General features: G+C 42.2%; 1 protein-coding gene across 2 annotated transcripts in view; it reads left to right on the top strand.

The window, feature by feature from the left end:
• Positions 1 to 397: 397 nt before the first annotated feature.
• USP48 (ubiquitin specific peptidase 48) overlaps positions 398 to 12,707 on the top strand; it is a 61,464-nt gene continuing 49,154 nt past the window's right edge. For both annotated transcript variants that reach the window (XM_039508591.1, XM_039508590.1), the window contains exons 1-9: positions 398 to 557; positions 1,710 to 1,830; positions 3,328 to 3,484; positions 4,516 to 4,643; positions 7,558 to 7,682; positions 8,345 to 8,453; positions 9,781 to 9,914; positions 10,241 to 10,323; positions 10,810 to 10,989. In XM_039508591.1, the coding sequence (XP_039364525.1) occupies positions 424 to 557; positions 1,710 to 1,830; positions 3,328 to 3,484; positions 4,516 to 4,643; positions 7,558 to 7,682; positions 8,345 to 8,453; positions 9,781 to 9,914; positions 10,241 to 10,323; positions 10,810 to 10,989 (1,171 nt within the window). In that variant the 5' untranslated portion in view covers positions 398 to 423. The remainder of the gene's footprint in view (positions 558 to 1,709; positions 1,831 to 3,327; positions 3,485 to 4,515; positions 4,644 to 7,557; positions 7,683 to 8,344; positions 8,454 to 9,780; positions 9,915 to 10,240; positions 10,324 to 10,809; positions 10,990 to 12,707) is intronic.

The following is a 12,707-nucleotide window of genomic DNA, read 5'->3' as shown; positions in this document are numbered from 1 at the left end:
ACAGGGGCAGCAGCAGGCCACGCCCCTCCCCGCAGTGCCCTGCGTCTCACGTCGCGGACGGTGCTCGCGCGGTGTGTTCCACGTCACCAGTTCACGTGCGGTCGCTTCATGTCGTCACCGCGTCGGCGCAGCCCCTACCTGGGCCCGAGAGCCAGGAGCCAGGCGCGCAGCCAAGGAGCCGCCCGGCCGGGCTGAGCGGGGCCGCGCACCGGCGGGGGAGGGGCTGCAGCCAGGGGGCGGCCAGGTACCACGCGGAGGAGCGGGCGGGGGCTACCGGGCGCGCGCGCGCGTGGTATGGGGGGGGCTCCCTGCGGGCCTGCGCGGGACAGGCGTCGGGCGCGCGCTCAACGTCCGTGTCGCGGGGGGCCCGGCCGCGTCTGACCCGCTTCCTCAGTCCGCAGGCGGCGCCCGGCGCGGAGCGGGATGGCCCCGCGGCTGCAGCTGGAGAAGGCGGCCTGGCGCTGGACCCAGACCGTGCCGCCCGAGGAGGTGACGCAGGAGCACATCGAGGCGGCCTATCGCATCGGGCTGGAGCCCTGCCAGCGCGGCGTGTGCAGGTACCGCCCCGCCCCGCCAGCCCGCCCGTCCCCGCGGCGTCTGGGCCGCCCCGCGGCCGGGCCTCTCTGCGGGAGGAGCCTGGCGGGGAGCGCCCGGGCCCGGCTCCGATGGCAGGAGCGGGAAGGAGCCGCCCGCCCGCCAGCCGGAGCTCAGCGCCTCGCTGTCACGGGGCGGGGCGGCTCCTGTTCCCTTGGCTGCGGGTTCAGCCCCTCCCATCCGCCGGCCCTGCTCCTTCCCGGTGCGGCGCCCGGCCAGAGGGGAGCGCAGCCCCGGGCCCGCACGGAGCGTGAGCGCTCCCGAGCAAAGAAGAAATAGTTCGTCGGTTAACTTTTCTGTGCGTTTAGGAGTAGTAAGTAAAAACAAAACATCGGTGATTTTTAAGGTGTCTCTGTTCCTTTAACTTTGGACTTTATGCCTGGTGGAAACCAACCTGTTCAAACTTCAGATGGACTTTCCATAACTGCAGAATAGCTATTTCTGTGCCCAATATTGTGTACAGAAATGTCTTTGAAAACTCTCATACCACAGTAATAAATGTCTTTAGGTAGAAATTACACCATTAATGCATCGAGTTTAGTTTAAGTATGTCAAACAAACAAACACAACTGTTTCCTCCCCCCACCCCCTTCTCCCCAATGGGTTATAAGTGCCCCCTGAACAGATTACAACATCAAGCCCTTTCCACCATCTCTGACTTGTCACCATGTTGTGTGGGTGAGCAGGATGAAATTGTACATAGCTGGACAAAGCATAGGAGCACTGTCGAGCAATCAGGCAGAGTCACCATGAGCTGTAGATTGTCTTTGTGAAAGACAATTTCTCCCTGTGTGGAGAAAGTGGCATTTCTGCTCATTTCAACAACTAAAACAAGGATTTTGTTTGGGTGAGCTGTACTGAGATTAACACTAAACAGTACCTCCAAACCTGTTGAGTAAAAACCAGAGCCTATTGGTCATAAATTAAAGAGCACATACTCTTAATAAAGAGAACTTCTCAAGTTACTTCTGAGTGTTCTTTGTTCTGTTTTCTGTTGCCCTTTGTTTTGCAAATAAAAATAATTTGGTTCACCTTGTCTGCTGCATGTTTATGCACTAGTTACAAATGGCAAGTGTATGGTCTATATTTTAACGTTTTCTTAATTATTTTTGTAGAAGAAACTGCAGAGGAAACCCAAACTGTTTGGTTGGGATTGGTGAACATGTTTGGCTAGGAGAAATTGATGAAAATAGCTTTCACAACATCGATGACCCAAACTCTGAACGGAGGAAAAAGGTAAAAGAAACTCTTCAAACTGTAGCTCCAGTTTGGCAAATGCTTTCTACCTATGTGAGTAAAGCTTACATATGTGCTTAAGTATTTGTAGGTTAAGGCCCTACATAGAAGAACCCTCATCTTCAAAGAATACTGTATTGACAGGATTCCCACTACTGAGTTTAGCTCCCTAGCATGAGTCTGGAATTCCCTTCGCTTTCAGAGATTTGAGGCACTAGCTGCTCATTCCCCATCTGAGACCAACTCTGAGTGCCTCAGTGCCCTAGAGCAGGGGCCGGCAATCTTTCGGAAGTGGGGTGCTGAGTCTTCATTTATTCATTCTAATTTAAGGTTTCGCGTGCCAGTAATACATTTTGACCTTTTTAGAAGGTCTCTTTCTAGACGTCTATAATATATAACCAAACTATTGTTGTATGTAAAGTAAATAAGGATTTTAAAATATTTCAGAAGCTTCCTTTAAAATTAAATTAAAATGCAGGACACCCTCTCCTCCCCCACCCCAGTGGCCAGGACCCAGGCAGTGTGAGTGCCACTGAAAATCAGCTCGCACGTGTGCCATAGGTTGCCTACCCCTGCCCTAGAGCATTCAATTTCATTTCCTTGATGAGCAGAATGCAACGAGTTCTCTATAGTCTAAGGGTAGGGGGCATCCAAAGAAATCACCAGATGAGAACTACACTGGGGAGGGGGGGAATCGATCTAAGGCCTGGTCTACACTAAGGGGGGGGGGGGGTTCGAACTAAGGTACGCAAGTTCAGCTACGCGAATAGCGTAGCTGAACTCGAAATACGTTAGTTCGAAGTACTTACCGTTCGTGGTGGTGGAGTTCCGGAGTCGACAGGAGCGCGTTCGGAGTTCGATATATCGTGTCTAGATGAGACGCGATATATCGAACTCCGAGAAGTCGATCGCTACCCGCCGACCCGGGCGGGTAGTATGGACGTACCCTTAGTTACACAACTTTAGTTTCGTGAATAATGTAGCTGAAGTCGACGTACTTAGATCTACTTACTGCGTTGTCTTCACTGCGGTAAGTCGATGATTGATGCTCCCCCATCGACTCCGCCTGCACCTCTCTTTCTGGTGGAGTACCAGAGTCGACGTGATAAATCGACTCCCGCTGGATCGATCGCTGCCCGTTGATCCAGCTGGTAATGTAGACAAGCCCTTAGAAGTTCAAAATATTACATGCTTCCCTTCAGAGTTAAGAAACAGCACAGGGATGTATGTTAATATAAATGGAGTCAGATGATATCTGCAGATAAGCAGAATTACAGATGAACAATTGTCTCTTTAATGACATCATGTTGATTGGACACATACTGTTGGAGACTAAGAAGTCTGAAGGACAACTCCATAAACCTGTAGAGTCTCAGCACCAATAACTAGGTACTAACTCAGCTAAAAGCAGTAGTGTAGAAAGAGCCTGACAGTCAGTATTATCAATCTGTTCCTTTTAAACAGGAATTAATTCATATGTTTTCTCTTTTTTGTTAGAATGCCTTTGTAGGTCTAACAAACCTTGGAGCCACATGCTACGTGAACACTTTCTTGCAGATGTGGTTTCTTAACTTGGAACTTCGGCAGGCACTTTACTTGTGTCCAAGCACCTGCAGTGAATATGTGACTGGTCAAGGTATCCCAAAAGACAGAGGTTAGTTAGCATCTCCTAAGCCTTTGTTTTGTTATAAGCAAAAATTGCTTTAATTATCTGAGCAGAGAGCGAAGTTTTAATGTATTCGAATGAGCTACTCTGAAATTTTGTGAACCTTATGATGTGAAGTCATTTTCTGCTTTATACAGTGAAACATGGTAAACAATATTAAGTGACTAGAGAGGGAAAAATTATAAGAAATATTAATTTTCATGTTTCAGGACATTATTCTACCATCAGCTGACTGGGGTTAGGAAGAAGATTCTACCCATAGGCATATTTCATGCGAGAACTTCAATCCCACATAAAGAAATTAGGTAGAAAAATCTGGCATTGGCCACGGTTGGTGCCAGAATAATGTACTAGATTGATTGTTCACACCAGCTTAGACCAGTGGCCCATGTTTTCTGTTTAGTGTGCTATAGGTGTGCTTTGCAGTTAATGTGGTTTAACAGTACACTGGTTTCTGTTTTACACCATGGATTATTGCATTGTAATAGCTGTTTCACCATGCTGCTTAAACTTACTATTGCAGCTGGCATTTCACACCAGATAAAATGAATTTTTGTCCATTTTTTGTGAGGTATTATTTTTAGCCCATCATTTCATTTGATGGAGGAGGTACTCAGAAGATCTGGTATTTGAAAGCAACAAAATACTGTGGAAAACCTCAAGTGTACAACATAACAGAATTTATTATTAACTAATAGCCTTAGGGCCTTCTCCTCCTACTGAGCGTTGGCTGTGGGAAAGGCAGCACAGTCTAAAATGGGAAAATCTGTCATCTTTAGAACTATGATTTTCTGATTCTTAATTTAACCACTTTAGAGCTCATGACGATTTATAATCTGAGCTGTAAACAAGGACAGCTTGTTTCTGACTGTGAAGATGTGTATTAAAAATAGTTTCATCCATTGACTAACAAAAAGTAAATTATTCTAATTGGAATGACTTTAATTTTCTCTTGTATTGTTTTGAGAAAAACAGTAACTTTCTGATCACTAACTTGGGCATGTTTTTTTTCCCAATAGATTATGAACCCCAGACAATTTGTGAACATCTTCAGTACTTGTTTGCGTTGTTACAGAACAGTAATAGACGATACATTGATCCCTCCGGGTTTGTTAAAGCGCTAGGTTTGGATACAGGACAACAACAGGTAGTCGAGGTTTTTAAATTTGACGAGCTTTCCTTTTGAACAAATTGGGCATGGTGGAACATTTATCCTGTAACAGAGCATAAAAGCCTGTTGACTGGATTGTCAGTAGGTATAAATTGGCATTGTTTGGTAGATTTAATTGGAGCTGTGCTGATTTACACCTTGAGGAGCTGCCCCTAGATTAAAATGAAACAACTGATTAAAATCATACTGTCTTGCTTGCTTGTGCTTCTACTTTCCTGTTGCTTGACTAGAACTATCATGTAAACAGAAGTAATTTGTATTTGTGTGCTGAGACACTGCAAAGCGGTGTCATGATGGGTCTCAAAGAGGTGTTAGAAACCCAGAAGGATAATGGAGCCACACTTGGGTGATTTGTTTTTTCTAGAGGTCATCTAATGCATCCGAGGGTGATGAGGAAGTTGGCTGATTTGATTGCAGAGCCATTGGCCATTATCTTTGAAAACTTGTGGCGATCAGGGGAGGTCCCGGACGATTGGAAAAAGGCAACTATAGTGCCCATCTTTTAAAAAGGGAAGAAGGAGAATCGGAGGAACTACAGACCAGTCAGCCTCAGCTCAGTCCCTGGAAAAAACATGGAGCAGGTCCTCAAGGAATCCATTTTGAAGCACTTGGAGGAGAGGAAGGTGATCAGGAACAGTCAACATGGATTCACCAGGGCAAGTCATGCCTGACCAACCTGATTGCCTTCTATGATGAGATAACTGGCTCTGTGGATATGGGGAAAGCGGTGGACATCATGTATCTTGACTTTAGCAAAGCTTTTGACACTGTCTCCCACAGTATTCTTCCCAGCAAATTAAAAAAGTCTGGATTGGATAAATGGACTGTAAGGTGGATAGAAAGCTGGCTAGATCATCGGACTCAACGAGTAGTGATCAATGGTTCCGTGTCTAGTTGGCAGCCGGTATCAAACGGCGTGCCCCAGGGGTCAGTCCTGGGACCCGTTTTGTTCAACATCTTCATTAATGATCTGAAGGATGGCGTGGACTGCACCCTCAGCAAGTTTGCAGATGACACTAAACTGAGAGGAGTGGTAGATACATTGGAGGGTAGGGATAGGGTCCAGAGTGAGCTAGACAAATTGGCGGATTGGGCCAAAATAAATCTGATGAGGTTCAGCAAGGACAAGTGCAGAGTCCTGCACTTAGGACGGAAGAATCCCATGCACTGCTACAGGCTGGAGACCGACTGGCTAAGCAGCAGTTCTGCAGAAAAGGACTTTGGGATTACAGTGGACGAGAAGATGGATATGAGTCAACAGTGTGCCCTTATTGCCAAGAAGGCTAACGGCATATTGGGCTGCATTAGTAGGAGCATTGCTGGCAGATTGAGGGAAGTGATTATTCCACTCTATTCAGCACTGGTGAGGTCACATCTGGAGTATTATGTCCAGTTTTGGGCCTGTCACTGCTGAAAGGATGTGGACAAATTGGAGAGGCCAGCGGAGGGTAATGAAAATGATTAGGGGGCTGGAGCACATGACTTATGAGGAGAGGCTGAGGGAACTGGGATTGTTTAGTCTGCAGAAGAGAAGAGTGAGGGGGGATTTGATAGCAGCTTTCAACTACCTGAAAGGGGGTTCCAAAGAGGCTGGAGCTTGGCTGTTCTCAGTGGTGGCAAATGACAGAACAAGGAGCAATGGTCTCAAGTTGCAGTGGGGGAGGTTTAGGTTGGATATTAGGAAAATCTATTTCACTAGGAGTGTGGTGATTTTAATGATTTTATATATTCAGTATGGCAAGTGTGTTCTGGCCTTTTTAAAAGAAATGCCATAAAACATTAATTTGAGAAGATAAGAAATGATGGCATGAAATAGTGATTGAGTATTGTCACAAATTGTTAAATAAAAATATAAGAACTGCCATACTGTCAGACCAATGGCCCATCTAGTTCAATATCCTGTTTTCCAACAGTGGCCAAGGCCAGGTGTTTCAGATTAAATGAATAGAACAGGTAATCATCAAGTGATCCATCCCCTGTCATCCACTTCCAGCTTCTGGCAAACAGATGCTAGGGACACTCAGCATGGTGTTGCATTCCTGCCCATCCTGGCAAATAGCCATTGATGGACCTATCCTCCATGAATGTATCTGTTTCTTTTTTGAACCCTGTGATAATTTTGGCCTTCACAACATCCCCTGGCAACTAGTTCCACAGGTTGCCTGTGTGTTGTGTGAAGAAGAACTTCCTTTTGTTTGTTTTTAAACCTGCTGCCTATTAATTTCATTGGTGACCCCCTAGTTCGTGTTATGAGAAGGTGTAAATAAAAGTGTTTATTTTCTCCACACCCGGTAAGATTTTATACACCTCCATCATATCCTCTCTTTTCTAAGCTGAAAAGTCCAAGTCTTTTTAATCTATCCTCACACAGAAGCTGTTCCATATCCTTATCAAAGGACACTCCATTCCCTAACAAAGGAAGATTAATACACTTTAAACTACTGTGTGATGTTTTTACAACATAAGCGATGCTCTGAAAAAACCTGTCAGTCAAATATTTGTTTCAGTATTCTTCTGGGGGAAAAGATTGGCTTACAATGTGGAGTTATAAAGTGAGAATAATGGGATTTATAGAGTATATAAGCCACTCCTATTGTCCAGAATCCTGCAAATTGCAATGCAGAAATCAAACACTTCTTAGCTACCAGCACTGTACCAATTTAATTCATGCTGCTAGTCTCATGCTGTGTCTTAATCTCGCGTTAGTCAAGTTAAATTTTTTCTTAGCCCTCTTGATTTGTATTTTTCTATTCATCATGCTCCGTAGTAAGCTTTCTTGTAATTTGGTATGTGGGTCTCCATCACTGACATTTCAAGTAAATTGGAGAGGTAGGTTCTGACTCCACTTTTGAGTTGCAGTATATTACCAAGTATTGGTGTTTTGTTCTAGGATGCCCAGGAATTTTCAAAGCTATTCATGTCACTACTAGAGGATACTTTGTCTAAACAAAAAAATCCAGATGTACGGAACATTGTTCAAAAGCAGTTTTGTGGAGAGTATGCATATGTCACTGTGTAAGTAGTTGATTTAATTCTCTAGTGGTGCTTTCTTGCTCAGTGTTTGCCTGTTCTTTTGGTCACCTTTCTATAAATATTGAAGGCTTTTTTCGGGAGAGAGAGGAAAGCATGAAGGAGCCTTTTAAAATCTGTAGCAGAAGGGAAGGTGACTTTCTAGTTTAAAAATTTAACAAATGTTTTCAGTGTTTTTAAAGTCTTGAGTTTCTTAAAAATAAGATGGCATAATTAACATTCTACAGTTTGCCTATTTTTCTGTAATTCATCCTTTAGTAAAGGAAAGTAACTCACAAATAAATATTCACCTGAATTAAAGTATGTGGATTAATTCCCCATATTGAGAATACGTGATTTTAAGTTGTCCCAATGCCTGTTTTGCTTCCCGGTAGTGGAATTGTAAATTATATTTGAAACATAGCATAAAGATCAGTTGTAAATGGGCATTTCTGCACTTCCTGCTAGATGCTGTCTTTTCTCTCTGTACAAGGTCCTCTTCTGTAACCCATGCAGTCTTGGAAAGAGTGTGTTGGAGATCATTTAATACAGTCTCTCTCCTGGCTTAACAATCAGAGGAAGAACTTCAACAGTAACATTTTATGATGGTTAAATGACTGACACTTTAAGCCACATACTGATCTATTTTAATTTATTTTTAATTCTAGCTGTAACCAGTGTGGCAGGGAGTCCAAACTCATATCGAAATTTTATGAACTGGAGTTAAATATCCAAGGGCACAAGCAGTTGACAGACTGTATCACAGAATTTCTTAAGGTACCAACTCCTATGGAATCCTACTGTTTCTGTAGCACTCACAAAGCATTAGTCTCCTTGCCTGTTGAGAGAGTGTTTAAGTTTTTCCCCCTTTTGTTCAAGAAGTGCTTTAATTTTCAACCTGGCATCACAGCAAAGTTAGTGGTCAGAGCTGTGAATCTACTCAGTGGGTTGACTAGAGTAACAATTTTAGTTTTCTATCCTAAATGTGGGCTCAGTCCTATGCTCCCAGTTCAAATAAAACTTCTAATGAATTCAGAGAACAAGGTGTGTGGTAATGGCAATTAAAGAGACATCTAAAAATATCTCACCTGTTTGAAAATAGTCCACCTAAAATTACTAGAACTGAAAGATTAGAGAATATTTCTCAGTTTGTTTACTTTTGAGTTCATAGCACTGTGTATAAAGTCATTTTCCTTGCTTCCCTGATTTGTCAACTGGAGAGCTTTTTTTAAAAAACTAAAATATTGGCAAGTGGCTCTGGAGAAGCAGCATCAGCACCTATATCTGCTTTTAATGCATGTTTAAAATTTGGCTAGAACTCAAGTTAAGGGTGTCTAAGGTTTGAGTTATGAAGGTCATTAAAAATATTAAGGGCAGAGTTAATTAAAAGTTTAGTCTTTTGCCCTGTAAATAGTCAGATATAGATAGTTTGGTGAAACAACTTGTTGGTCTGCTTGTGAAAGGCCTTCTACAATAAAAAGCAAACAAATTAATATCTGCAAATCTAATAGATGCATTCGGAGGCCACCACACCCCAAAACTACAGTCTCTTCACCTTGCAACAATGAACTTGGGCTTGAAGGTTCGCCTTACAATTAAAAGGCAAGCCTTCTCGCTTGCATTTGGCCCTTGTTGATCCACATTGGGTTAACTTGGCTCAGCATGGGGAAAAGGATCCATCTATATGGGTCTCATTGCATGTTCATTGATAAAATACGGCTTTCTATTAATTCTGGCCATATGGCCATGCCACACTACCTATGTGACCTCATTAAAATAGAATTTTCCACCATCTTTCTGGTAGAAGCTAAGTTTGCACACATCTCTGTACTGTGGAGGGCAGTTTTGATAATATGCCTGATACTGTAACTCGGGCTTCTGACTTCAGTCTGGAAGACGTGGTTTCCTCAGACTGACAGCTGCCTTATATACTGTCTTGTACTATCACTGCACAATATTTTGGAATACAGCTTGAATGATATAGTTAGAATTCTCACATTTTAACTTGGTTTCTCTATATAGTTTTGAATCTCAGGCTAGAGCATAGAATTAACATTGCACTCTCTTAACATGTACTCATGACCTTTCTTTTTCTCTTGGTCAGGAAGAAAAGTTAGAAGGCGACAATCGTTACTTTTGTGAAACTTGTCAGAGTAAACAAAATGCAACAAGGAAGATCAGGCTGCTTAGTCTTCCATGTACACTCAACTTGCAGCTGATGCGTTTTGTGTTTGACAGGTAAGTGACCTAACCTGTATGTGTTGTAAACATAGGAAGGATATGGGTCACTCAGAAATGCTTGTAGTTACTTTCTCTGCTTTGGCTTTTACTTCATACAACTTGGTTCTATTCAGCAAGTCTGAATTGAGTTAAATTATATGAATTTGAGCATTTGTGCACTTAATTTTTTGTGAAGTTCATTTAACTATTCAGTAGTCTCATCTGCTAAAATACAGTAGTGATTTGCAAATTAAAATTTTAGATTAAATACGCAAAAAGATGTTTACTCTCCTTGCTGCATTGAATACTTGTACATGAAAGTCTCATAATTTGTTTTTGAATAGACAAACTGGCCATAAGAAAAAGTTGAACACTTACATTGGCTTTTCTGAATTGCTTGATATGGAACCTTTTATGGAACAAAAAGGTCAGTTATACACAAAGTATTAATTTACTAATTGTACCAATACAGCCATTAGCTGCCAAGATCTTGCCTGAACCTGTCCTCTAGCTGAAAACAACTAAAATGGTTTTGCTAATAAATGTCATTTCTGGCTCTTAACCTCTTTATTTAAAATGGAAGCTTAAGCAGTGCTTGTCCTCATTTGATAAACCAGCAGTTGAGATTAGGTACTTCAATAAAAATTCCTAAATTTCAAACTGGTGTTTGGAGCTACCAGATTGGGCAGTTAAGAATGCATACAGCACAGTGTTTGTGATACTGCTCTCTTTGGGAAATAATAGGGAAAAAAATTACACTGTTTTGTGTATAGGTCTTGTATAAAGGAAGTCTTGGTACAGTTCTTAGAAGAACTTTTTTGCTGTTTATTTTTCACCTTAGAAGTATCAGATGATCAAATCTTGTGTTCTTTGTATTTCCTGGTGGATTAAAAAACTGCCTGTTCTCTTTCAGATGGTGTCTATATATATGAACTTAGTGCGGTTCTTATACACAGAGGAGTGAGTGCATACTCTGGTCACTACATTGCTCATGTGAAAGACCCACAGACTGGTGAATGGTACAAGTTTAATGATGAAGACATAGAAAAGATGGAGGGGAAGAAATTGCAACTAGGGATTGAGGAAGATCTAGGTAAAACCTTTAAGTTGTGAGTGCCCTTTTAAAATAACTCTTTTCACCAAAAACATGGAGGCTAAATCAATTGCCCTGATACATGTATTGAGTGCTTTGCAGTCATAACTTTTACATTTTTTTGAGGGTAACTAATGAAATTGCAACTTAATTAGTTGAAGCTAATTTTTAACCCTCACCCCAACCCCATCTGATTGTTGAATGTCTTACGGGTCTGGTGATGACTGACTTTACTTCAGTTCTCTTGTAGATTGTAATATGGCAAGTAGTGTGCACATCAACCATTTTTTAAACAAATCCTTGTCTAGGTAACTTGCAAATCGGTAAAATGTATGCAAAGCTGTTTCGTCCCAAACCAGCACACAGAATGGGGCTTTATTATTAGATAGATTATTTTTAGTTACCTTTTGTATATTTACTTCCACTGAGGAGTTTATTCTTTATCTTTTTGAAGTGGAACTGAAAAGTTTTCATAAATCTTAAAACCAAAACATTTTTGGAGCAAAAACTACAGAACAATGTTTTTATCTTTTATGTCACTTTTCCTCTTCTTTCTGCCCCCTTCCCCTGCCAACTCCCTCCCCCCCATATCTGTTTACATTGGCACTGTTGGTCTTGACTTCTCTGAGTTTGCTGAAGAACTTCAGCTTGCTCTGCTTGCAGCTGATGTGGAGGAGATATTAAGTTCTAAACTAACAGTCTGCGTGCCTGAATCTGCAAAGTCCTATGCCTGTGAGTAACTTCAGTGAGTCAATGCTCGGTACCTCTCAAGATGGGTTTGTAGACTTGGGCAGAGTACTGCAAGAGGCATTTAAGAATCTCCATTCTAGTGCTTTAACAAAAGCAGGGAAGTGTAAGACCAGATTTTTCTCATATAAAAAGCAAGCTGACTAACTTAAAAGGCCCTCAGTTTTCTGACAGAGCACCATAAATATGGCCTTTAGGATTTTTTAAATCTATTTTTTACCTGAACCATCATTTGTTTTATAAGGTTTTTCTGGGGAATCCTGAGAACAACACCAAACATGCTCAGACCTCCCCTGTCTTCGTGCCTCCCTCCTCCCCGACTTCCTCCATGCACACACCTATCTGATGTCTCTTCATTTTCAGCTTTGCTGATGGTTGCTGGTAAAGTTAGTCGTGAAGAGCATGTATGTGAACTCTCACTAGAGCTGTGATGTTGTCATGCTTAGTGCATGAGTGATTAAATTCACCCTCAACAAAATCATGAAGCCGATTATACACAGTGCTGTATATCAAAACACCGAAACATGGTTTTCTTTAATCTTTGTTCTGTTAGCCTCACGGGTTACTCCTTGGTTTACTTGTAACAGTAGTTAAAACATTCAGATCACAAACTGCATTAGGCCAGGGTCCCACAAAGTTTCATCCATATGAGGAACTTGAAGCGCAGATGTAGTCCCACTGAAGTCAATAGGGCTGCTCATGCTTTTAAAGTTAAGTATGTTGATTAATATTTGTGGTATTGGAGCTTTCATGTGCAAAGAGTTATAAATATAAACTTTGTTCAGTGTGTGTTAGTGATTTTCCTAGCTCCACCCCAGACCTGAGTTCAGGTTCTTTCTCCAGTAAGAGCAGATGCCATCCCAAACATATACAGCAGTGGAAGGAGTTCTGCTTCAGGTATTGGAGGTCTGCTTATCTGCTGCAGGGAAACACTCTTAAACTCTGGCCCTGCAGAGGGGGCAGATTTACAA

The sequence above is a fragment of the Mauremys reevesii genome, linkage group 21 (assembly GCF_016161935.1).
Source record: "Mauremys reevesii isolate NIE-2019 linkage group 21, ASM1616193v1, whole genome shotgun sequence".
NCBI classification, from domain to species: Eukaryota; Metazoa; Chordata; order Testudines; family Geoemydidae; genus Mauremys; species Mauremys reevesii.
This window is presented reverse-complemented; position numbering and strand designations above follow the sequence as displayed.